The sequence below is a fragment of the Phyllobates terribilis genome, unplaced genomic scaffold, assembly GCF_046119375.1.
Source record: "Phyllobates terribilis strain yellow unplaced genomic scaffold, ASM4611937v1 Scaffold_4__5_contigs__length_816908805, whole genome shotgun sequence".
Taxonomy (NCBI): domain Eukaryota; kingdom Metazoa; phylum Chordata; class Amphibia; order Anura; family Dendrobatidae; genus Phyllobates; species Phyllobates terribilis.
Genome location: NW_027362764.1, coordinates 76858674 through 76886276, shown reverse-complemented (window position 1 = coordinate 76886276; position 27603 = coordinate 76858674). Strand labels below are relative to the sequence as shown.

At 42.6% G+C, this 27603-nt stretch overlaps 1 protein-coding gene across 10 annotated transcripts in view; it reads right to left on the bottom strand.

The window, feature by feature from the left end:
- The window catches only part of KIAA1217 (KIAA1217 ortholog), a 456094-nt gene that overhangs the window by 178292 nt on the left and 250199 nt on the right, over positions 1–27603 (bottom strand). For all 10 annotated transcript variants that reach the window (XR_012320033.1, XM_073677511.1, XM_073677510.1 and 7 more), the window contains one exon: positions 20676–20871. Coding sequence is in view for 9 of the 10 variants with exons in the window: in XM_073677511.1 (XP_073533612.1) it covers positions 20676–20871 (196 nt within the window). In the remaining variant the exon portion in view is untranslated. The remainder of the gene's footprint in view (positions 1–20675; positions 20872–27603) is intronic.

Below are 27603 nucleotides of genomic sequence, written 5' to 3'. Positions count from 1 at the left end.
TCCTGCCTCTTGCCTCTGCGTAGTAAGTTTCTGACCTGCCTGAAGCTAAGTCTAACTTTATCTCTGTCCTGCACCGGCTGACGTTGTGGTGGGGCCTTCTCTTGGAGTGCTCGCTCCCAGCTTACGGGGCCTATGTGTCTCCTGGCTCTGTTACGTAACAGCTCTCTGCTGAACCTGGGACCTGTAGTTCTCCAGGGATTCCGGTTATGCCTTACTGGGTCGTAGAGATCCCGGTAAGCTCGGACCCGGTGTCCGGTATATGTTTCAGGATGAGCTGGGTAAGCTCCTCTGCCCCCACTGCTACTCACTTTCCACTCGCCTTCGGCCGCGCTCAGGCCCTCGCTAGGCTACTCACACTAACGGCAGCTTGCCGCTCTTCACCGCTCTTACAGGCGTCGGCACACCTTAAGCTCACTTACTTGAGCTTCAACTGAGTCTGGACTGGGCCCCTCTGCAGGCTGACCTCTCTCAGGCTCATCTTCTGCGGGAACTCTCTCAACAGGCTTGACTCACTGTCGACTCCAGACTAACTAACTGCCTAGCTCCACCTTCCCTATTTATATCCCTAACGGGCTCCCTCTGGTGGTCTGAGGTGGAAGGTGGAGGTGTGTGAATGCTTATGGGGGCCTCTTGTGGAGGAATCCTTTAATGCACCCCCCTAGAATCTGTGGTACCATGCGCAGCTGGGCGCCACAAGGGCATAAGGTTTAAAGTACTGACCATATACTGAATTAAATTCCCCTGGCCCCAGGAAACAGGCTTGTTGGCACCAACATCTATGACAAATGTTCTGCTTGCTCCCCCGAGCTACACATCTGGACAAAGGAGTGTAAAATAGTAAGGAAACCATAAAAACAAGAAGTAAAAAGTAGAACAGATCCCAAGACCCAAAAGGAGTGATCACAGGGAGAGAAGACATATAAAAATTGTAAAGGTTCCATAAAAAGGAGAAGACAAAAATGGAAAAAAATCCTAGGACCCAAAGCTGAAACAGATGCCAGTTAGATACAAAGTAGGAACAGGCCCTAATGAAAGAAAAATAAGATAGGACCCAAGTAGAAAGGAAGTTTAAATGTAAAGTGGGAGAAGATCCCCAAAAAAGGAAAAAGATAAAAAGAGAGAGAAAAGATTGCAGGATCCCAAATAGTGGGGAAACGTGGGAACAGATCTTAATGAGAAGAATAAAAGGGAACAGATCCCAATGAGAGGAGATATATTGAATTGGAACAGGACCAAAAGGGAAGAGAAACAGTAAAGGACAAAAGATCCAAAAATCAGAGGAAAAAAGTGGGAATGAATCCCAGGATTCCATATAGCAGATACATATGGGTGACATAAGAAGAGAAGAAAAAAAGGAGTGAACTGCTCACAGATAAATGGGAGCTGATCCCAATGAGAGGAGAGGGAAGTGAAAATATAGAACAGATCACAGAAAAAGTAGCAGAGTGAACAGAACACAGGTGCTCATAGGGGAGATATAAAGTGGGAAAATATCCCAAAGAAAGAAGAAAAATTGAGAATGGTCTCCAGGAACTAAAATACTTAGTTGACACTAATTTGATCAAAAGAGCATAAAAGACATCCAACCGTGACAACACAGTGTGAATGTGCACCTACACATTGCACTTATACCAACACGTGTTCCATCTCATTCCTTTGGTTTTGCTTTAGTCTTTTGTACATACACGGGCATGGCTCCCTAATTTTGGGCTGGGCATCCTGTTTATAAAGTTTTCCATGGGCAAGTGCAATACAGTCAAGTCTGGGTCCTTCTTTGCCCCCCCCCCCCCCCATCTATTTTGAGGTCTGTTGACAAATAGTGGGGTGAACTACAAGAGAAGGCCTTATTCACATGTCAAGTTTTGGGGGTCAGTGTTTCATCAGTGTTTGTAAGCAAAAATCATGAACAGAACCTATGAGAAAAAAAACTATAGCTAAAAGAAATGGACCTGTTCTGTGTTTTGTAGCCATTACTGCTTTTCACTTTAAAATAATGACCAGAAAAACTGATGTGTGAATTAGGTCTTAGGGTCCATCCCGATTGGGTACACCTTGTTGTGGTTGGATGGCTTTTATGCTCTTTTGATCAAAATAGTGTCAACTAAATACCTTAGGTTATTTACAGGTACTATTACTATTTACTAACTGCAGGGTATTTGCTCATTTTGTTTTTATTCTAGGTTTTGTCTGTTAGAGGCCACAGTGTGAATGTGCACCTACACATTCCACTTATACTAACATGTGTCCCGGCTCATTTCTTTGGTTTTACAAATAAAAAGTATGAATAGGGTTAAAAAATATAAAATTGAAATAGATTCAAAAGATAAATAGGAGCAAAAAGCAGGAATGGATCCCAAATATTGGGAACATTTAAAGTCAGAACTGATCCTAAAGGCAAAATGTAAGTAAAAAGAGGTTTTGGACACCAAAAACATCTCAAGGAGAGGAAAGTAGAAATGATAAAAACTTTAGAGGAAGTGGGAACTTATTTTATGGAATGAGAAGTGAAGCTTTTTTCTATAATCATACATTTAGCCCAGAAAGTAAATACACAACTCACTATTGTTAGGGGATTGAAGTTCTGCATAAGGGAGTGTAACTTTTCCTAGCCTGAGTTCAGGTTACGGAACAAGAAAAACGAGTTTTGACATTTTATAGGAAACTGGCAGCCGAGTGTAAAGAAAAACAAAAACGATCTTTTACTATGTGATGGTCAGAAAGAACACAACAGTCATAATAGATAAATTGTAACTGTGTTAATTAATATCCTGTAATTCTAATGGAGTAATGTACTGGAGGAGACATCATTCTGAATGGGGCTCAGCTGCAGTACCAGACTTAGCCAATGGACAAAAGTGGCGCTGTGTATGGGAAAACAAAAGTTCCTTTTAAACTCTGATACCATCTAACTTTATAAAAATGTTTACTTGGCTGCATTGGTCACATGTGTAGAGAGCACATCATTGCTGCAGCTGGGTAAATCGCTGCAGAGGCGGCACGGCATCATCAGGGAATGAAAGAGTATAGATTAGTTTTGGTATTTTATCATATTGCCTGTCTAGGGCCAAAATTAATTTATCATCTCAGAAACTCCCTTTAAAAAGTTATGTAATATTTCTTTAAAGCTGCATTCAAGGCTGTATTTTGATTTATTTTTTTTTAACATTTGTGGCGCGCTTTTTATTTTTTTTAATGGTGTTCATTGTATTGGTTATGGACGCTTTTATAACTTGGGGTGTTATGGATGCAGCAATACCAAAAGTGTACTTTTTTCTTTACTTTAGTTTTGACATAAAGCATTTTTGGCGCCAAAATATTATTCTGTTATTGTTTCATGCTTTATTTTTACTTCTTTTTTTTTATTTTACTTTACAATTTTTCCCATTTTTGGCCCTCAATTGGCCCTGTATAGAAATATTGTCTTACTATTGGCCCCATATAGTAAATTTGGACACCATCTTGGAATAATGTTCCACTTTCTGTAATAAAATGTCCCCCATCCTGTAGTAATATCCCCAATCCTGGTCCCCATCTAGTAAAAATGTCTCCAATCCTAGCACCCATTCTGTAATAATGTCCCACTTCATGTAATAATGTCACCCTTCTTGTGATAATGTCCTCTATCCTGGCCCCCATCCTATAATAATGTCCCACATCCTGTAATAGTGTCCCCCATCCTGCAATAATGTCCCTAATTCTGGCCCCATCCTATAATAATGTTACCCATCCTGTAATGTCCCACACTCTGTCTTAATGTCCATTAGCAAGGCCCCCAATAATGTCATCCTTCCAGTAATAATGGCCTCTATCCTGACCCCCATCCTGTACTAATGTCCTCTATCCTATCATAATGTCCTTTATCCTGGCCCCATCCTATAATAATGTTACCCATCCTGTAATGTCCCACACTCTGTCTTAATGTCCATTAGCAAGGCCCCCATCCTATAATAATGCCCCCTTCTTTTTATAGTATCTCCCTTTCTGTAATAATGTCTTGAATACTGGCCCCCATCTTGTAATAATTTTCAGCACCCTGACCCCCATAGTGTAATAATGTCCACCTTCTTGTAATAATGTCCCCCATCCTGGCACCCATCCTGCATTAATGCCCTCTATCCTAGCTCCCTTTCTGTAATAATGTTCCCATCCTATAATAATGTCCCCATCCTGGCATCCATCCTGTATTAATGCCCTCTATCCTAGCTCCCTTCCTGTAATAATGTCCCCCATCCTATAATAATGTCCCCCATCCTGGCACCCATCCTGTATTAATGCCCTCTATCCTAGCTCCCTTTCTGTAATAATGTCCCCATCCTATAATAATGTCCCCATCCTGGCACTCATCCTGTATTAATGCCCTCTATCCTAGCTCCCTTCCTGTAATAATGTCCCCCATCCTATAATAATGTCCCCCATCCTGGCACCCATCCTGTATTAATGCCCTCTATCCTAGCTCCCTTTCTGTAATAATGTCCCCATCCTATAATAATGTCCCCCATCCTGGCACCCATCCTGTATTAATGCCCTCTATCCTAGCTCCCTTCCTGTAATAATGTCCCCCATCCTATAATAATGTCCCCCATCCTGGCACCCATCCTGTATTAATGCCCTCTATCCTAGCTCCCTTTCTGTAATAATGTCCCCATCCTATAATAATGTCCCCCATCCTGGCACCCATCCTGTGTTATTGCCCTCTATCCTAGCTCCCTTTCTGTAATAATGTCCCCATCCTGCATTAATGCCCTCTATCCTAGCTCCTTTTCTGTAATAATGTCCCCATCCTATAATAATGTCCCCCATCCTGGCATCCATCCTGTATTAATGCCCTCTATCCTAGCTCCCTTTCTGTAATAATGTCCCCATCCTATAATAATGTCCCCCATCCTGGCACCCATCCTGTATTAATGCCCTCTATCCTAGCTCCCTTCCTGTAATAATGTCCCCCATCTTGTAATAATGTCCCCCATCCTGGCACCCATCCTGTATTAATGCCCTCTATCCTAGCTCCCTTTCTGTAATAATGTCCCCATCCTATAATAATGTCCCCCATCCTGGCACCCATCCTGTATTAATGCCCTCTATCCTAGCTCCCTTCCTGTAATAATGTCCCCCATCTTGTAATAATGTCCCCCATCCTGGCACCCATCCTGTGTTAATGCCCTCTATCCCAGCTCCCTTCCTGTAATAATGTCCCCCATCTTGTAATAATGTCCTCTATCCAGGGATATCTTCAAAAGCAAAAATATTTCCAGTAGCTAAAAAAAAACAACACACTTTCACTTTACATAATTATATCTGTGTGCTCTTACAGGTCCGACCAGCAGCTTGTGTAATGACGACTAATCATAGTTTATGAATAAGTAATAACTAAATAAATGTAAAATCCTGTACTTATGCTTGAATCTATGTATTCAGCTCTTTATTTTTAAAGTCCAATTAAGTCACCGACATTACATATACCCATTTAGAGCATATGAACCACATAAACATTGGTCCTAATTTTGGGACTACCTCTCTCCAGAGGACCTAGCACAAGCATATGTTTCACGGTGGTCTAATTTTTTTAAATGGGCTATCCAGGACCAATTTCTCTACTTTATATGCTTATATTCTGTGTTTTTTTTATATAATTATAGCCTCATGGATCGGCATTCTTGCTAGGACTCCTGGGACAATCGGATCCCTCTTCTGTTGAAGTGCCCCGTCTCTGGCTCCTTAAAGGCCATGGCTGTCAATCAAGGAAGTGTGGGGTGGAGATAGATGATAGTAGGTAGGAGGTGCTCTGAACTGTTTGGCCACACCAAGGGTGCACTGAGCGTCTGTGCTTGCTTTGAACTGTCATTTTGCCCTGACAGATTCCCTTTAAGGGACATATAAAAAGACTCTTACAGGTAAAATCTTAAATTGTTCTTGGCCTTGAAAAATGAAAATTGCTTGCCTTTGGCATCTTGGCACCATCCATGTAGTCACCATTTAATCCAGTGAAATAGAAACTCCATCCAACAAAGTAATAGTAGAAAAGAAAATACAAACTTCTATATAGAATGTTTTAATTGGCAAAGTTATTAGTGGGAAAGCGAGAATTCTTCTGTCCGCACTGTACGTGGGCGAGCGCTAATACGTCTCCGCTCATTTCTGGTTCCTGTAGGCAGTAATGAGGGTTTTGTGACCGTTAATACAATGTAGCAGACAATTTGTTGTGTTTGTAATCTGTGATTATTACATATCACGGACACAATGTTTCCTTCGAGGGTGAGGCCGTCAGGATTCTTGGTAATTAACCAAAAAAAGATTAAGTTTCTTTGTGAATCATTCGTTTGCGGGATGTTCGGTTCAGCTCATCTTTCTGGGACTACTGGGAAATCCGGCATTTACTTGTGTTATATATATCGCTAGGCACGAGGGTTTGGCAATAATTCTGCTTTCATTCACAATGTCCAGGTGGATTATTATCGGCCGTAATATATAGAAGCATTAATAACAACAGGAGCCAAACTCAGCGTTATCATTAGTAACAAGGATATATAAACTGAGAAGAAATCCTCCAAGGGCCGGGTCAAACTCTTCTTCTAGTGGGGTTATACCGGGTCACAGCAGGCTACTGGTATGTACACTCGGTAAATCTGAAATGATGGAGATAGCTTAAAGGGACACTTAAAGGGGTTGTTTAGTATGGCAAAAATAAGGCTGCCTTTTTTTTGAAATCCTGACCATAAGTTGTATGTAATATTTCAGCGCAACTGCAAGCACATCAGTAGAGCTGAATAACAATACCAAGCACGACCTTTGGACTGGGGTGGCGCTGTTTCTGGAAGAAGGAAGAGAGTTCTCCATGGGGTACAGTCAGAGTACAAATTGGACTGAGGTCGGACTGGTCGGCGGCTCTTCCAACTCGAGTGTGATAACTTCTATGCAGCTGTCATGCTTGGGTAGGTAGAGCCGCCGGCCAGTCCAAGCATTGTGGTCCGATCTCTGTCCGACTTATACGGCTGCCTGACTTCACCCTAATCCTGTATGACCCGCTTAATGTTTACAGAAATGAATGGTCGGAGAAACTCCTATTATTCGGTGTGCAAATTGTTTTGCAAGCTCTGGAAAGGTGTGCTCAAACCCGGAAAGGTGGTGGTTGGGTTATGGTGAAGGTTCGAGGAGGATCATAGACGGACATATCAATGGTGCAGCTGAACTATTAGGAGCCCAAGAGGTAAGGGGGCCACTTTTAACTCCATAGTAGACTATATATTGTTCCTGCACAGGGGTCCTCTTCTATCTGTGTACGATCAATGGAGGCCAATGAAAACCTACACTGAGGTCTACTTGTTCTGAAGGTGTTGCCTGAACAAGACCAGAGACTGGGTGAAGTGAACAGTGGGACGGGTGGCATGATGGAAGTTCTTGAGATGGTTGCCCGGGTTTGAAGGCTACCCTAAAGTTAATTTGTGCAAATCCAGAGTCGGTCAAAATTCTGGCCATGTAGTAAGATTGCCAACTGGATAGAATATTAGAGTGAACAAAGAAGAGCATAGAGCCCTTAGGATCAAGCACAAAACAACCGGCACTGCCGAGAACAATGATCTTTTGTGCAGCACAAATCAGTAAATTGTGCAGCAGATCATTTCACCCATTTTGCTCGTTCCTTGGCGGTATTATTATCATGAAATCAGCGTTTCTAAGAATACTCATTTACAATAATCTTGCAATTTAAATGGACCCTGACATACTGGCATGAGACGGCCTGAAATAACACAATGTTGCCGTGGTCCCTGTGAGAAGAACAGAGACCTGAGCAATTCGATTATACAGATTGTCCTGTGTTTTATTAGCTTGTTTTGTTCTACCACATTTAAAGGGAATCCGTCTGCAGGATTTTAGCCCCCAAACTATTTATATGTACATGCGACAAGTCCAGAAATACCTTTACATGACCGGTCCATTCCTCCATTACTAAGAAATTTGCATCTGAATTGATATGCAAACGAGACTGAAGGGCTATGGTAGATCTGAAACCTCTGTCACTCCAGCTCTATCCCCACCCAGTGCCATCTCCTCTTGCTTGACTGACAGCCTCTGTACTGTGTGACTTCAGGCAAAGGAGATATAAATTAAACAGGAGGTGATGGCGCTGGGCAGGGAATAGAGCTGGAGTGACAGAGGCTTTAGATTTACAAACAGCTCTTCAGCTTCATTTGCATTTCAATTAAAATACTGATTTCTCAGGATGGAGGAACGGACTGGCCATGTAACCATGAATGGAGTAGGGGTCGAGCATGCACACTTCTGCTACATTCAAGACGGGACTCTGGAGAACTTGGACTCTGGAGGTTCCTGGGTCTCAGAGCTCTGTTCTCAGGATCACTGTGGGTCTCAGATATCTGCGTATGTGACACTACTACCCGCTTCCTAATTCGGAAGTGAACTCAGCCAGATTACCTCTTTAATTATCAGCTTTATAATTTACAGGTTATTCCAACCCTGCCTGAAATGGAAATGAAACATTTATTGGCTGCAGGCAGGAAAATAATAACATGTCAGGTATTAAGAATTGTGCACTAAGCAGAGTTTTCTTTTCCAAACAGTGATGAGACGAAGACGCAGAGTATCACATTTGTTTTAAGGTGTTGTCATCTTCCTAATGAGAAGTAATCACAATATTTCATCTGGATCAGTGCGGTCCTGCATACTGCGCTAGTTAGTGCCACCAGATAATAAATAACTATTATTATTTGCTAATCATAGGCTTTACAGAAATAATCCCACGCTATTCGCAGGGGCATCGGAACACTCTGCTAATGGGAAGAATTACTTGCATTTTTCATGCTTTTGGGAAAGGTATTTTTTATATTGTTCTAGAGGCATTTATTTTATCTCCACCTACTTGTCTCCTTTCTTTGAAGGTGGATTATTATTATTATTATTTTTTTTTTTTTTTAAAAAAAAGGTTTATGAAAAATTAGGACATGAAAGTACACTTTAAGAAAGGTTATAACTAACAGCAATAAAATATAAAAATATGCTACTTTGCAATATATGTCAAAGGACATAGATAAAAACTCATGTCTCTTGTGATGTCTATATTGCAGCCACATGTCTCCTGTGATGTATATGCACCAACCCCATATCTCCTGTGATTTATGTGCCCTAGCCCCATACTCTTATCTCCTGTTTGATGTATATACTGCAGCCTTATGTCTCCTGTGGTGTATATACAGCAGTCTCGATGTCTCCTATGTAATGTATACTGCTGTCTCGATGTCTCCTATTTGATATATACAACAGTCTTGGTGTCTCCTATGTGATATATACAACAGTCTTGGTGTCTCCTATGTGATGTATATAGCAGTCTCAGTGTCTCCTATGTAATCTATACACAGCAGTCTTGGGTGTCTCCTATGTGATGTATACACTGCAATCTCGGTGTCTCCTATGTAATGTATATAGCAGTCTCGGTGTCTCCTGTGTGATGTATAAACATCAGTCTTGGTGTCTCCTATGTAATGTATATACAGCAGTCTTGATGTCTCCTATGTGATGTATATACAGCAGTCTCGGTGTCTCCTATGGAATGTATATAGCAGTTTTGGTGTCCCCTATGTGATGTATATACAGCAGTCTCGGTGTCTCCTATGGAATGTATATAGCAGTTTCGGTGTCCCCTATGTGATGTATATACAGCAGTCTCGATGTCTCCTATATGATGTATATACGGCAGTCTCAATGTCTCCTTTGTGATGTATACACAGCAATCTCGGTGTCTCCTATGTAATGTATATACAGCAATCTTGGTGTCTCCTATGTGATGTATATAAAGCAGTCTCAGAGTAGCCTATGTGATGTATACAGCAGTCTGTCTTTCCTATGTGATGTATACACAGCAGTATTGATGTCTCCTATGTTATGTATATACTGAAGTCTCAGTGTCTTCTATGTGATGTATATACAGCAGAATTTATGTCTCATTTATGATGTATATACAGCAGGCTCAATGTATCCTATGCAATGTATATTCAGCAGTCTTGTTGACTCCTATGTGATGTATATACAGCAGAGCTCTCACTGCTGAGTTCTATGTTATGTTAGCAGTGCTGAATTTCCCACTGTGAGAAAACCTGCAGTGTAATATACATCTGTATTCGGTACGACTTACTGCTGCGAGTTCTTTACAAAACTTAACACAAGTATCGCTTGCACTCTAGACCAACGCAAACCTGGAAAAGCACTTACGAGTAGCAACATCATCAATATCCGTTAAAGCACACCTGTCAGCAGGATTGTGCTCAGTAAACTACATACACTGTCAGGTGGGCGACATTACACTGATTACAATGATACCTTGGTTGATGCAATCCATTCTGTGGTTCTTGTGTAATCTTTACTTTCAGTTTGGAAATAATGATATGCTCGTGCTCTAGGGTGGCCTGTGGGGGGCGCTCTGTCTGGTGCTCTGCTTACATATTCATCTGTATGCTCTTATGACAGCTCACTGTGCCTTCACTGACCTGCCTCCTATTTTACATAATGCATCTAGTAGTGCGGGGCTAGGTAAAATAAGAGGCAGGTCAGTGAAGGCACAGTGAGCTGTCATAAGAGCATACAGATGAATATGTAAGCAGAGCACCAGATAGAGCGCCCCCCACAGGCCGCCCCAGAGCACGGGCATGTCATTATCTCCAAACTGAAAGTAAAGATTACACAAGAACCACAGGATGGATTTCATCAACCAAGGTATTATATTTAACAACATAGCTGCACCAATGAGAAGCAGCTCCAGCCATCACATTAAGGGTGAGTTAATTAAATTTTGCACGGCCCCGAAGGATGGTATAAATGTCCTAATGTCCCTTGGCAGAAAAAAGGTTCCTGACCTTTTTTCTACACCAAAATACCTCCTCCACGTCTGTATGGACCTTGTGCACTGGGCACTGTCACAGGGAACCGAAAAGGACCTTCCCAAACTGTTCCCACAAAGCTGGGAGCTACAATTGTACAAAATGTCTTGGTATGATAAAGCATTAATATTTCCTTTCATATGAACTAAAGAGGTGAGACCGACCCCTGAAAAATAACCCCATAACATTATCCCTCCTCTATTAAACTTTACATCTGGCACAATGCAGTCAGGCAGATAAGGTTCTCATGGGATTCACTAAACCTAGACTTGTCCATCAAACGCCAGATCAAGAAGTGCAATCCATCACTGCACAGAACACCTTTTCTCCAGGGTTCAGTGGTGGCGATTTTACACCACTCGATCCGACACTCTGCATTGTGCTTGGTGATGTACGGCTGCATGCAGCTGCTCGACCATGAAGCTCCTGGTGAAGGCGCAGTATTTGTGCTGATGTTATACCAGAGGAGGTCTGGATTCTGCAGGAATGGATTCAGCAGAGCGTTGGTGACTTTTTTGCCCTCTGCTCCTCAGCACTCGGCCCCCCACTCTGTAACGTTACGGGGTCTCCACTTTGTGGCAGAGTTGCTGCGGTTCCTTCCACTTCTCAATAATATCACTCACAGGTGATGGGGAAGATTTAGAAACGAAGAAATGCCGTGACCTGGCTTGTTTCACTGGTAGGTCCTACTACAGGACCGTGCTGGTATCAGTGAGCTCTTTACGAATATGTGTATCACACTGGCTGGTGGTAAAGGCAACGACATGATGGGGGGCCGGATGCTATACACCGGGAGTGAGGGGCTGGATTTTATACGCTGGGGGTGAGGGGCTAAATGTTGTACATTGGGGGGCGATGGGCCGGATGTTATACAACGGGGGAGCCAGTGGCCAGATGTTATACAACGGGGATGAGGGGCCGGATGTTATACAATGGGGATGAGAGGCCGGATGTTATACAACAGGGATGAGGGGCCGGGTGTTATACAACGGGGATGAGGGGCCGGATGTTATACAACGGGGATGTGGTGAGGGGCTGGATTTTATACGCCGGGACTGAGAGGCTGGATGTTATACACCGGGGGTGAAGGGCTGGATGTTACACACTGGGGGTGAGGAGCCAGATGTGATACACTGGAGGCGAGGGGCCGAATGTTACACAACAGGGGAGCCAGGGGCCGAATGTTATACAACGGGGATGAGGGGCTGGATGTTATACAACGGGGATGGGATGAGGGGCTGGATGTTATACACCGGGGGGTGAAGGGCTGGATGTTACACACTGGGGGCGAGGAGCCAGATGTCATACACTGGAAGCGAGGGGCCGAATGTTAGACAACAGGGGAGCCAGGGGCCGGATGTTATACACCAAGGGCAACGGGACTGTATCAAAAACCTAAATTCAATAATTAAGACGTGTATCCCAAAACTTTTCTCCATATGGTGTAGACAGATGTGAAATGATAGATAGAGCTGGGACTGCCATTATGGGGTTGGTAGGAAGTTTCCCATTATAACTGAATGTGGAGGCAATGCTTGCGCAGTGACGTTCTGGTTCACCGGTGAGTAATTAAAAGTCTGGGAAGTAACTAGTTCTGGTTCAGAGCCTGAGCCCCAGTAACGGACTGGGAAAATAAAATGACACAGATTTAATGAATTGTAAGTCCCAGGCAGAGGATAAAGGTGATGGAGCCTACTCCCCAGCTCCCAGGATATTCCACATTGTTCTCATCCTTCGCATGTCTGGGTGTGTGCAGCTGCCTGCTGTATCTATGCCTCGGGGAGGTGGCGTGTCCCACCTAACAAGCACATGGCATGTACATCTTTCAGCTTCAATGATGATTTATGGTGTCTTCTACATATTTGTTTTCATATTATTACAACCAGGCATCCAATATATGCCCTGAGGTTTTGTACGAATGTTCCTCTTCTATTATTTATCTATTTCACTTTTACCTTCCGTGTTCCCCAGACTGTCTGGATGAATTCCAGTCACATCACCATTTACGAGAGCTTCCAGCACCAGTGTGACATCGAGGTGTACGGCTGTGGGGTTGGAGGAATATATAAAGCCATATGGTTAAATACAGCTATAGACCGATGCTAACGCTGATGAAGAAGCCGGTATGCAAGGGTTCATTTAAAAAGATTGGATTTGGATGGCACCTAGAGTTTTACCGAATTGTTCGTTGCTTTTTGATACTATTGTATGTTTCATGAACTTATGTACATACCACAAAGTCATCCCCTACAGCCATATGTGCCAACAGTCCCGACTTTGCTGGGACGATTCAATAAACTGTGCCATAAAAGAGACAGGGTTTATGCAAACCGCACCCTAAAGTAGGCAGCCCTGGACATGACGCGCCCCCTGGGCCGTGGGGTTCTTGATAGCCGGGCCGGTCCTTTTTGGGGTAGTCACGGTGGCAGTGACCCGGTCCGTGGCCCAGGGTGGTCAATAAGAAAAGTCAATTGGGGAATAAAGATTTGTGACGCCACCCGTGGTATGCGGCTATAGGGGGCCGCCGCTGCAATTCAGAACCACTGGAGCTGTTGGTGACGCAGCAAAGATGGTTCAGCTCTCCACGGGTAGAGATAGGCCTCAGGGCAGTTAAAGAGATGAATTTAGATGTTGTTGGTGTAGTGCAAGGCAGGTGACGCAGCAATTAAGTCAAGGACACAGCGGGGTGCAGTCTTCAAGTGTTTACTCACAGTTCTTATGATGTTCCAGGTTACAACTGCCAGCAGGTTATAACAGCCCACCGAGTCCTGTGTCCTCCGGGGAAGTGATCCAGCCAACTCTCAGATAACTTGGGTGCACTTGAACAGGACACCCTTCTTGTGTACCTTCCCAGGTCATCTCTCCGCGCTGGCTCTCGCCCTCCTGCCCCGCGCCTCACACACAGTGTCCCGAGCCAGTGGCCGCGGGCCTTGTCGGGCGACGTCCTTTCTGTCCTCTTGGTCCTATATAGCCACCTTTTCAGTGAATGTGTGTGGTTTTTGGCTACGGCACATGAAGATACCGCAACATCTGGTTTGCTAGCTGAGCCTTGCAGTCCTTCACTAGTCTGGTGCCAGTGCCCTACAGCGACTTGATCTCTTCACGATCAGCGTGAACTTGGGCGCACGGTTGGACTCCGCACTTCCCGTGCCCCTAAGATCCCTTCTTTCACTCTGGAGCCTCTCTCACTGCTCTGGTCTTCTCTCTTTTACTGGGCCCCTCTGACTGGGCCCCACTCAGTCTGGACCCTACTCCTCCACGGTCCTCACTTACTGAACTATCTAGGACCAGAACCCCTCTAGATCTTTCTACCCTTCCTTATATACTCTCTGTCATGTGACCCATGTCACCAGCTGTCACTCTACGTGGTCCCCTCTAACTTCAGTCCTTCCTTCAGTGCTCCCCTAAACCACTTCCTCCACCCACCTCCTTTACCTAGATCCACCTTCCAAACAGGGACCGGGTCTGTGCTCTCCCTCAGGAGCAATCTTGACCTTCCCTAATGGAGTGGTGTGGTGTTGGATGTGAGTGGTTGGGTCCCGGGTAGTGCTCCCTCCTTACCTGAGATTGTGATACCACACCTCTGGCTGAGATGCAGTACCTCTGTGGCAACTGGACCCGCAGGGGTGCCATAGACATTTGGGGTTGTCCAGAGCAAAATGTTCAAATTTGGCACCTTGGTAAGTATGCCAGGAGATGCAAAGGGTGCCATGAAGATGGCTCCATAACCAGTCTCCGTGGGCATGAGGAGGGAATAATACTGCGATCTGATTCAGTCTCCTACAAATAATTGTGAAGGTTGGGGGCCAACAGGTGCCAGAGGGGCTCACCTGGGGAATAGAAGTGGAGACACGAAGAACATCAGAATCTCATTTCTAGTGCCGGATTTAATTCGTCAGAGCTATCAGGATTCTCCAAGTGCTGGTGCTTGGAGTGGGCAGTCATGAGACCACAAATATGCGATTTTCTTCTTTCCAGCCACATTCCGACTAGACGTGAACGGCCTCACTCAATATGCTTGCACTGAGCGAGGCCCCGCACGTCTAGTCGGACTGTGACTGCATGTATGCAAATCACATAGTTGCAGTCAAGCACTTGCTGCTCACGGTGTCAGAGAATCCTCACAGCACATAGTGCACAAACTGTGAGGATACACAAGTCTGCAGTCACAGAGTGGCTGCAGACTTGTACGCTAATGCCGGACAACCCCTTTAAATTAGGCTCCCATAGTCAATTGATAAAAGTAGGCCAAACTGGTAAATTTCAGTTGGACCAGCTGACCATCTGATGAGTATGGGGGCTTCCCATCTCTCCCCGAGAGAGAAGAATTGTTACACTGGAAATTCAACTGCCGATCCTTTTGTTTTAGGGGAAAAAAGCTGCTGCCAGAGCCGCTTCTCAGCGACGTTATCCTCTATTCCCACTGAAAACACATGAATGCTCGGCCAAGCCAAACATGCCTGTGTATGGGTATAAGACATGAGAGACGGCTTTCTGTGACCGAACATTTAGCCATCGCTTATCTCATGTGCATCACCAATTCTATCCGTTTGATCTGACAATTACATGGGAATACACACTGTTCAGTGAATTCATATACTGTATACCTTTCCCTTCAGCAGTGCCCCACCAGAAAGGCTGTCCATAGGCACAAGCCCACTTTGCCAACAGGTAAAACCCGCCTGCTTTTACTCTTACTCGTGACCCCCCCTGACTATATATGATACAATATTACATCCATTAGAAATAATCAAGTCCTAGATAGTGTCTGCATTTGATATCAAATAAACCTCCTCTATCTTGCGTTTGAGTCTCCTTTGCTGCTTCACACTTTATTTTGACTACAAATAATATTATAATGGCCGTTGCTCAAAACCCAAAGCAAAACCTGAATTAGCCTCACTCCCATTGCACATGGCAGTAACAATTTTAAGGTAGAGCGCCCTCTGCTGGACTAGTTCATCATGAATATATAAATATTTGCAATATTTTTTTTTATGCCACAGATATAGGAGAACAGAACAAAGTGCCCACATGACAGTAACACAATGTGAGCATGTCTGAGCCAAATTACCACTTATTTCTATGGGAAACCTGTAAAATTGTATCAGGAGCTATGGATATGACGGGAACAAAATAGTAAAGCAAAGTATTTTCCTTATTTCACTTTTTAATGCAGAATTTGCCAGTGAAATATTGTGAAAAGTAATGTTTCATACAATTCAATCCAGTGTAAATAAATCTCCGATTACGTGGCGTAACATTTCAGGGCGGTCAGGACAGTACAGGACTATTGATTTTCTCGTACGTGTTCTGTCCCAGCTTTTCCCTGATAGAATTCATATCCATTATAGTCTATGGGGCTGTTCACATGTCTTGGTTTTTTGCAATTAGGCTGAAAAATAAAAACAACAGAAGTGCATTTTTGATCCTAAATTACGGATCAAACTCAACCATGCAAGTCTATGGTTCAGGGAAAATTTTTGGGCAGCACACTGATCGCATCCTGGTGCTGTCCGTATTTCACTGACCGTTTCATAGTAGAAGTTTCAGAAACCTATAATCTTTTTTTTTTCGTATATGAATAAACACTGGTACAGAACTGACAGTAAAAATGGACACACTAACCAAACTCTGATGTAATTTGTTGGAAAAAATTATAGGGGTTTCCCAAAATACAAATTAGTTTTCATGCTAGATTGATTTCTATTTAATGCCATAATCTAAACTATTTCCTAATATACTTTAATTAAAATTTCCCTAACTACACTAACTGCTTTTCTTTTTTTTTACTTCCGTTTTGATGATTTATTTGAGAATACCAGTGCATCGTGGGATAATCAAACGAAGCATCATCAGGAGGCAGAGGCTGTGGTCACTGTTACAGCCTGTGCCCCCTCTCTGAAACAAAGTGTGATCAGTTCCGCTTGTTTCAAGGACTGGACTAGTCCCCTGTGCGCTGTGCACAATGACAGTGCGCTCTCTCACCGACTCGGATCAGCAGTAGTGAGCCAGCACCAGAGGGATGTCACAATACCCGGCGTGCAGAGACAAGTGGCATCACTTGAGGGGGCAGTCCACCGGTCTCTGCACTCCAGGTATTCTGACAATGCTCTTTGTTGCCGGCTCGTTTCTGCTTATCTGAGCCAGCGCACTGTCATTGTGCACATCGCACAGGGACTAGCCCAGACCCTGAAATGAGCATCACTGATCACGCTTCGTTTCATGAAGGGGACCACAGCCTCTTTGAATAAGCCTTAAAGGATTATACAAAGATTTGGGTCCATTCAGGGCTTCTTCTGGGCTGCACCTTAAGACTGGAAGAGCTGACAGTGTAATGGTTGTGCTACAATATGACCCATTTTTTATTTTATTCTTATATAGCGCCATTAATTCAGCAGCGTTTACATACTTTATCAGCGCTGTCCCCATTGGGGCTCACAATCTACATTCCCTATCAGTATGTCTTTGGAGTGTGGGAGGAAACCGGAGAACCCGGAGGAAACCCACACAACATACAAACTCCTTGCAGATGTCATCCTTCATGGGATTTGAACCCAGGACCCCAGCGCTGCAAGGCTACAATGCTAACCACTGAGCCACCGTGCTGCAAATATTTTGACACTTAATGTGGTATATGAGCAAAAACTGACAACTGGATCTGTCAATACATTTCACAGTCAAATGATATATGAGGTTGGTGTATGTACTTTGATAATCCATGTCAGAATGGCTGCGTAGCCCTTCCTTCTTGAAAGTTTGAGGCGATCTGCACCATGCCATAGGATGTTACAGGGTCCTTCGAGAGAGAGGGTGCAGGTCTGGTTAGTTTTTTCTCCTTTCTATTGGGTAGTAAGTACATGCGGAGGACTATCCTCTTTAGAGGAATTGGGGGAAAGGAAAGGCATATGAAGGGGGAACAAACAGAGCCCAACTCTCCTGGATGTCAAAACCCAGCACTATGAGTGGCCCAGTTTATTATTTTCTGTGTTGCACTCTCTCTTCTATATATGACTCCATTTCTGGGAACACCCAAAAATCTAGAGAATGAAGAACCCATTTTCCCCTGGGTATCGTACTAGCATAGTGTTGCTGCCATCTATCCAATGCAAAGGGAACTGCAACTCCACTCAAGTGAATGCAGCAGTGTTAAATTTACCTGCAAAAAATGTAAATGGAAGGGTCACTGTGTAGGGAATACTGAAGGAGCCACATTGCTTAAAGGGCTTGTCCAGACTTGGGGCTCAAGTCTGCAGTCACTCTATGTGAATTCTCACAGACACACAGGGTTTGCAAACTTCCAGCTACATTCCGACTAGACGTCCACGCATGTCTAGTCGGCTTGTAAACACAAGTCAATGGGTCTGTGAAAAAAAAATAACAAAGCACTTGGATGCCATTGGTATCCTGTCCGTTTTTTTATGGACTGTTTGATAGGAGAAACTTCAGAAAGCGCTTTTTTTTTTAAACTGAGAAAAACTGGTGAAACTCTGTCCAAAATCTGATGGTAAAAACTGACATTGACGAAAAACACTGATGAAACTCGGACCGTTTTTTTGCGTCCGAAAAAAAAAATTCACCGACGTCAAACTATTATAGCAAAGCTCTTTTAAACTACAAAGGATCTACAGGTCATGAGCTGCTATTTCTCGTGCTTCGTAGGGGGGCTACTTATGAAAGGTTCGGGGTATATTGCTCTACAGTGTCTTTATAGACTATTATGTGGTCAGAAACCTAATTTAGCAATAAAAGAGCAGAATTTGCCTCTGAGATAATATTTGTGGATTCTGTGTCGGCATTGTACAGGAACGTGTCTGACGAAGGCTTTGACATGAATGCCCGCACACCTTGCCTGTCACAATGGGTCAGGATGTGATGAAAAGCACAAAAATATGACTGAAACTGTTGGAAAGTGGCCGCTTGTTTAAATAACTTTGATTCCGGCAGCTCGGAGTTTAATAATGATCCATAATGGAGCATTTGTTCTCCCCAGTAAGTAAAGTACGCTAATAATATTCAATGAATAACTATGGCCTAACGCAGAAATCACAGGCTGCCACATCGGGACGGAGCCTACCTTATAAAGGATCTGTTATTTGGACATTAATGTAGCCATTTTCTACAGCTTGCCGACAGTCATCATCCTACCGCATCACACATATAAAATACTGTTGTATAAATAGGTCATAAATAGTCACAAACCAAGGATCACACAGGATAGCTCCGGATGAATGAGCATGCAATTAAAGAGCAGGATTATGTTATTTCTATCTCTTAAAGGGAATCTGTCACCAGGTTTTTGCTATGTAATCTGAGAACAGCATGACGTAGGGGCAGAGACCCTGATTGCAACAATGTATCACTTACTGAGCTGCTTGTTGTAGTTTCGATAAAATCCCTGTTCTCTCTGCTGCAGATCTAGCAGTTCTCTGAATGCTGAGCCCTGTATAACCCCACCCACACCACTGATTGGCAGCTTTCTTTGCATACTATGCATAGGCAGAAAGCTCCCAATCAGTGATGGGGGATTACACAGAGCAGAAAGACTACTTAGTTCGAGACAACTAGTCCTCTAGTGATAATCTCCTGCTGATAAAACACTGATTTTATTGAAACTACAAGCAGCCTAGTAAGTGACAGATTGATAGAATCAGGATCTCAGCCCCTACATCGTGATGCTGCTCTCAGGTTATATAGCAAAACCTCCTGACAGATTCCCTTTAAAAATGATAAATCTGGTATGTCTTTGTTTTAGTAAATCCTTGGATCCTTGGATACGTGAAATAACAATTCCAGAGCATCATTTCCTAAAACTGTGGTTTTATTGTTCCTTTGTTATTCCTCCTGGAAATGTATGAATAATTTGATAAAATATTTGCCGATGGAAGAAGAATAGTTTCTTACATTATTTTAAAACAATATCATATGATCCCCCTTGTGGTGGAGGTAAATTGACAGAATTTTATATTTTCAATGGTCTCTGTACTTTCAGACAACTTGATCTCATTTGATAGATAATGTGATGAATAGTTAATCTGCAAATCAATTTACTTAAAAATTAAGTTGTCCTACCCTTAAATCATCACCCCAAGGTGACAACCACTAGGTGGCTCCCATCTGTTTAACTTGCGGTCCACTGCCTGTTGTTAAGTGCTATCCATCACTCAGCAGAGAGGGGTTATAGGAAGTGGTTTGCAGATGGTCTCCAGTGTGGGCAAAATGCTAAAGAAGATGAATCGTCCAGTCAAAAAAATCCAATGGCAAGTTACAGAGCAAGAGAATCTAGACCAGTGTTCCCCCAACTCCGGTTCTCAAGAGCCACAAACAAGTCATGTTTTCAGGATTTCCTTAGTATTTCACAGGTGATAATTGTATCACCTGGTCTGTGGACAGCCAAGAATTCCATCACCTGGGCAATATGAAAGAAATCATGAAAACATGACCGTTGGTGGCTCTTGAGGACCAGAGTTGGGGAACACTGGTTTAGACTATCCTTGGACATATTAGACTGGTATGTGCACCATGTGAAGTTTGAACTGGTGAGGATGAGGGCAGCAAGACCATGCTTTTCTTCAGGGTTTGCATAAAAGGACAAGTTCTCTATGATTTATGGTTATTCACAGGATTTAGTGCTTTGACAATTAAACTTTCACTCATGTTCCAACATTATAGACATGTTCCACCAAGTATCTGTAGGGGTCTTACATTGACCTTGCTTACATTGACACATCACATTTCAACATTTGCTTCAATCCAATTATCATCCAATATTATAAAATAATCCATTACCTAATGACCTCTCTTTAGTCTGATTTGTTGACCTGACAACCGGCAGGCTGGCTCTTGTCCGGCTACCTCTGATGAAGGGCCCTATTGATTCTCCTTCAAACATGGCTTCTCCGGAATCAGCAGACACCTCGGAGAGATGCTCCGCCGGTTCTCCCAGGCTTGGCTGTGGACTTGACGAGAGCTTTGGACTTTTAGTCTGTAAAATTAGAAAACAGATAATAGTTAATGAACATTTTGTATAATATTATGCATTTAGTAACATTAAAATATTCATTAAAAGAGAGTCTGTCAACAGGATTTAAACTATATGCACATGTAGCTCTTTCAAAGACAAGTCCAGCAACACCTTTACGTGGCCGGTCCGTTCCTCCATGACTGAGAAATCAGCATTTGAATTAATATGCAAATGAGGCTAAAGAGCCATGATAGATCTCAATCCTCTGTCACTCCAGCTCTATTCCCCGCCCAGCGCCGCCTCCTCCTACTTGACTAACAGCCTCTATACTGTGTGACTTCAGCCAAAAGAGTCATCAGTCAAGCAGCAGGAGGCAGCCTGGGCGGGAACAGAGCTGGAGTGACAGAGGCTTCAGATCTACTCAGCCTAATTTGTATATCAATTAAAACATTGATTTCTCAGAAACAAAGGAGTAGACTGGTCATGTAAAGGTATTGCTGGAATTGTCTTTGAAATAGTTTTGGGGCTGGAATCCCGCTAACAGATTTCATTTAAATGTTGTAATCACATGACTATTGCACATCACACTTTTGAATCAGGAGAGCCAAGTATTTATGAGTCATCTGTATATTATTTTCAGCACATATGTTATACTATATACAACAGCGCACAAATGATTGTTATACATAGATGTTATCTGTTTTCCTAAGCTGAAGGTTTAAGGCAGTGGCGTGGCTATAGGGGGTGATGGGGTTATAGGCGTTCCCTGGACCTGGAGCCGGAGCGTGGCCAGTGGCCTGTCTGTTACATAACAGGACATTAGTTGGGGGTGTCCTGGTACAGATTCTGCACTGTGTGCCCTGGAGCTTGAAACACCACTTGTGGTTAAGCAGGTTCCCACACCTACATTTCTAATTAAAAAAGCACTCCCATCAAAGTTTTTATCCTAGTCCAAGTAAAGAGTGAAAGAACTCGTGAGTCCAAGTGTATTCAGTCGAAGCCCACCCACGTAGCCTGATTGACATCTGCAGCTTGAACTGAGAAGTGTGAGATCTCAGCAGGGAGGAGGCTCAATGAGGAACTGTCTCAATCAATAGAGGTCAGTGGAGAATGAGTCCAATAAGGACATGGATTTTCACAGTAAGTTCGTCAATCTCACCAGGTATAACATATCTATTTGATAATGTTTGCAGTTTATAGTGTGAAATTTTGTGACAGATCAGGTTTAATTGTACATGTTGGACCTTTTATGAGGATGGTAATAGAGTTATTACATCTGGACAAAAAATCCTGAAAGGTTAAAGAAGCACTCCTTCTCCTCCTCCCATCAAAACTGTTATCCTCTTAATATATTACAATCATCATATTATATAGCACTGTGTACTTACAATTGCTCATTTTGCCTTTCTAACCAGATAATTCTATTCATTTCCATTAGGTCTATGACATCACGTGATTAAAAACAGACTACCCGAATCCTTCTAAGCTCTATGTAGAAACAGGAGGTCAATTTTTTCTGCACAAATCTTGATTCACTGCAAAACCCATGGCAGCGGGAGGAGGGATCAGCTGGGTCAGAAGTTGAAGAGGGGAAGAATAAATGTAGGGAAAAAAGACTTCCTGTTTCTACATAGAGCAGAGAAAAGAGAAGAATTAACAGTAGAAAGGAAAAATGAGCAATTGTAAGTACACAGTGTTATATAATATGATGGCTGCAATATATTAAGAGCATAAAAATTTTGATGGGAGGAGCAGGAGTGCTTTTTTAAGAACACAAGAGTTGAAGGAATGGCAAAAATAAACATACCATAGAGATTGTCTATGAGGCATCTAAGGGCCCTTTGAGACAGGGCACCCACTGCAGTCTTGTCTTGTCCCCATTTATTGGATGTGGAGAAGTTGTTAGTCAAAATGTACTCTAGTCGTGAAAAATGTTGGGGGCACTGGGGGTCGCTCATGCGGTGGAGTCAGGAAGTTCCTGACGGAGGCTTCATTTTTTATCTGTACTATACAATCCATCAAGGGATAACATGTGCATAATTTTCCTTCTTTACTTCTTTTTGCGCCGCCAATTTGTTCTCTTTTGCAAAGAAAGAAAAAAGAGAAAATGATCTTGCTAGTGCCAGCTTTTGAAAGTAGCTAACCTACGAGAAGTCAATGTTCAACCCTTAAGGTAGAGATATTAGCCAAGCCAGTATCTCTAGCCATGTTGTAAAGCTCCTTTTTGGGAGAGAGGTAATGTGAATACTTTTTGTATATGACATTGCCAACAAGACTTCATACACAGCTGGTCTGCTTAAAGATTAACTGGACTTTGCTTTTTATATATTACATTCATCAACCTTTGCAAAGCTATGAATTTTTGTAATATTGTGCATCCTTCTCTCCCAAAACACTATGCTGCAGTGCTGTTTCAATGCCCAATTCGAGCTCCTTTAGAAGCTGCTTTCAGCTGCTGCTCAGCAAGATCCATACACTGTATTCAATACAGTCTGTGTACTGGGCTTTTCCTGTCCCTGATAGTGAAAAAGGAAAGCCCCAACTGTTTGAACACAGTGTACGAATCATGCCGAGCATCAGTTGAAAGAGCTACTAAAGGAGCTTGAATTGTGCATTGAAACAGCTCTGCTTGGTAGAGATGGAGGTAAAATAATGAAGTACCGGTATATTACAAAAATTCATATCTTTGCAAAGGCTAATTAATAACTATATAAACACATGTAAACATATATTTTAATTACTCTTTAAAAGCAAAAACCCAATGTGCTATACTTGGCTATGTACAGCAGTCCCATAGACAATGGATGGAGCAGTGGCATCTATACTGCATTTCTATTCTATAGAACCATGTGATTGGGGATGGTCATGGTCCCAGTAGTCAGATGCACAATAATCAGCAAACCAGTCACCCCAGAGCTCCTTTTGCAAGAGATATGAACTAGAAGTAGAAGCATAACTTGAAGCCCATGAATCTAATGGAAAATCTCTGTTGGGCTATGTGCACATGCGGTCTTTAATCCGATAGCGCTGGCACCAGAGTTTTTTTATTCACAAATCTGCTTGCCGAAAAGGTCGGTGGCTTTTTTCTAGAGTGGCTCTGCACCCATTTTCACGGTGGCTCTGCCACCGGTGTCTTTTCTCTGTATCTTTTATTAAGAAAGCAGAAGACCCCCAGAGAATGAGTATATCCCTTTTTTTAACCGCTTTAGAGTTTTCGAAAAAGAAGTAATAAAAGACTGAACATGTGCACAGCAATGTCCATTATGTCCATTTTCTTAGGCAGTTTCGCCACGCTTTTTCAGGTGCAATCCCCCTGAAGAAGACGTTGTGTACACATAGCTACTATGTTCATACCTACCATGTGCCAAACCATAATTATACTTGGAAATGAGTGCGTTCACTGCCTCTGCACTCCCTAGTAGTTAGGCTTTTGGTCATAATATAAGTAAAAATTGGCAAAAATGAGATCTTCAGGTCAATCCCTACTGCATACATCATTAATGATCATGGCATGCATATCCTTGTAACGATGTGCTGCATCTCAAAATTTCAAGCACAGTGGAGAAAAGCCTCTTTACCAATTACCATCATTACCGGAGCGCTGTTTCGCCAGATGCATTATGTTATTAAAGCGAATTGTAAGAATACGTTATATATTTATTAGTTACATTTTCATTAGCGGAATAAGCCGCCTTCCAACAATTGTCGGCTTCTGTCACCGCTATTAAATTGTAATTATATGACAGGAATAACTAGCGCGGAGAGCGGACCATCTGGAGGTCATGTCTGTGACATGTTGCTGTTACAATATTAGGTATAATCTGGCACCCCGCTGTGAAATCAGTTGGATGCGTTTGCTCGGCAATTAGCAGGCGCTGGCTGCAGTATTTTTAGCAAGCAATATGCTTTCTCCTTCCATTGCACAATATAAAGTGTTTACTAAAAACACCCCGTGCGACGTACGCAGCTCCTCACCCCGACATTAACCATGTTTTACTGATGTGTTAATGACAACCTGATGTTATTGAATTATTACCGTGTTGCACATAGTAGCACTTTACTCTGATTTACCCCCAATACCAGACTGACATTTCAATCATCCATTTATTTTATTGCCCAGACACTTTATGTCCATGGTGTTCCGCTATTATGTCATTACGATGTTCTATGATGGAAATAAATGTGTGTTCTTAAATGGAAGAAGCCTTTGATTCTGGCAGCAAACCTTTAAAGGGATTGTCCAAGGTTACAAAAAAAAAACAAACACGTGGCCGATTTCTTCCAAAAACGGCACCACGCCTGTCCACAGGTAAACTGTAGGGTCGCAACTCCGCTCCGTAAGGCTGCGTGTCCGCATTGAGCATTTGCAGCAGATTTTCCTGCAGCAAAAAATGCTGCATAAATGATGTAGGTTTTTAATGTGTTTTTACAACATTCATTCAAATAGGTGAAAAATGCTGCAAAAATGCTGAAAGAATTAATACCCTGCAGGTTTGAAAAAAACGCTTGAATTCTGCAAGGAAAAAATAAGCAGCCTGAGTTTTCAGAAATTTTATTCACTTTGCTGGTTACTTTAAAACTCTTCTTTTTTTTTGTTTCGGCAGCAAAAACACAGTATGTGAACAAGCGCTAAGGGCATGTGCGCACAATGTCCTTTTCTTTCAGGTGGATGATTCTGCCGAGTTTTTCTATTGAAAGATGTTTCAGGAAATATCTGCATTTTTTTCTTCCCTGAATTGTTTTTTTTTTTTTTTAAATATTGTTTCCTGAGCACTTTTTTTGGAAATTTTTGACTTCCAATGTTTTTTTTAGCAGATTTCCAGCAATTTTGTGGCGTCACATTGACTGGTGTTTTCCAGATTTTTATTTTTTAACTCCATTTAACAATGAATAACCAGAAGTTTTTGATGCAAATTGACAGGCTAAAAGCCCAAAAAAACACATCCAGGCTTCTTTTGAGCTTTCCCCTTGACTTGTATTCTAAAGTATTGAGCGTCTTCCGGAGTAAAAAACACCTGAAGAACCTGTAGAATGGACAGGTCACTATTAACAGCTTGATATCTTAGAAATCGGAAGCGGTTAAAAGATGCTCGAAAGACTGAAAAGCATGCGGCTATAGAAATGCTCATGTTCATTGTTTTGGGCAATTAGCTGGCACTTTATCAGGTGGTTTTTGGAGTAGAATCTGCCTGAAAAAGAAGTTGTGTGCACATACCCTTAAAGTGAATGGCGCTAAGCTGCAGTACCAGACATGACAGATGGACTGGTGTGGCGCTGTGGAAGAAAGCAACCAGGTTTTTAAATTCTGAACAACCCCTTAATCCAGAGTTTGTGACATATGGGTAGTGAGATACTCTGATGATAGAAAGGTATCTTCCTGGCATGGCCAACATGTAACCTGTACTCATTGTACGGTCTTAGATTATACATAAACCTTTCCTCTACTGACTATTTCCCCCAACTCATCCCCCTTGCAGCACTAGCTTAGGCAGAGAATTTCCTCTCTAGCTAAGAATTGGGGCAGTCAATGGCTATTTTTCAAGCATTTCAGAACTTTTCCAAATGGCTCATTCACACATCTGATTTTCACGTACGAGTGATATCTGTGGTTTTCACAAATAGCACTCGTAATGGTGATAGTTTATGGGGCCATTCACATTACATGATTTTTCGTGGACCGAGTGGTCTGTGGAAAATTGCGGAGACATGTCTGATCTTGATCCAAGTGTCGAATCAAAATTGGCAATGCAAGTCAATGAGTCCGTGAAAAAATTGGACGATACTTGGGATGACATCCATATGTGATCCGATTTTCACGGACTGTTAGAACGGAGAAGGTGGAGTAACATTTTTTTTGTTTTTTTCTTATTTCTCCTTGTACAAGAAAAGCAGATGATGACACTCAGACCACACTTGGCAACTCTGATCCAACTCTGATCCAACTCTGATCAAACTCTGATCAAACTCTGATCCAACTCTGATCCAACTCTGATCCAACTCTGATCCAACTCTGATCCAACTCTGATCCAACTCTGATCCAACTCTGATCCAACTCTGATCCAACTCTGATCAAACTCTGATCCAACTCATTGGTCTGTTTTTCTCATACATGGAAAAATTGGACGTGTGAATGATTTCTATTTGCCGTGAATTAGGTCAAGCTTATCTTGATTTTGAAAGAACTGAAATAAAACACTAAATTATATATGGGTTTAAAGGGGTAAAGAAAGATGCGTCTCAGAGATGCCTGCCAGGGGTGAAATAGTTTATGCAGTGACTTTCATGTCATGCACGTGTTATTCTAATTAAAAGCACATGTTGGTCCTGATGTTAAAGGGACTCTGTCAGCACAAAATGACTGTTCAAACCAAGCACAGACGCTCCGTGCACCCTTGGAGTGGCCAAACAGTTTAGTACATATCACTGTATATAGGTAAAATCATGGTCTCGTATGAAGCCCATTTTATGGGGTACCAGCATGGCATCTCTGGGAACATTAGAAGGCCCTGGCTGGCAGGGCAACTTTTTGACACCCCACAATCACGTTTTAGGGGGGCTTAAGTTCACAGCGCTCCTTAAAAGCTGGTGTCAGAGAATGGTAGTGGCATTTAAAGTATTAACAGCATTGATCAGAGTTAGCTCCGATCACTGCAATTACAGATACTGGCTGTATAATACAGCCGGCATCTGACAAGTAAAGTCTGAATTCCCAATCCTGCCCCATAAACCCACACCCAACATGCTCCGTACATG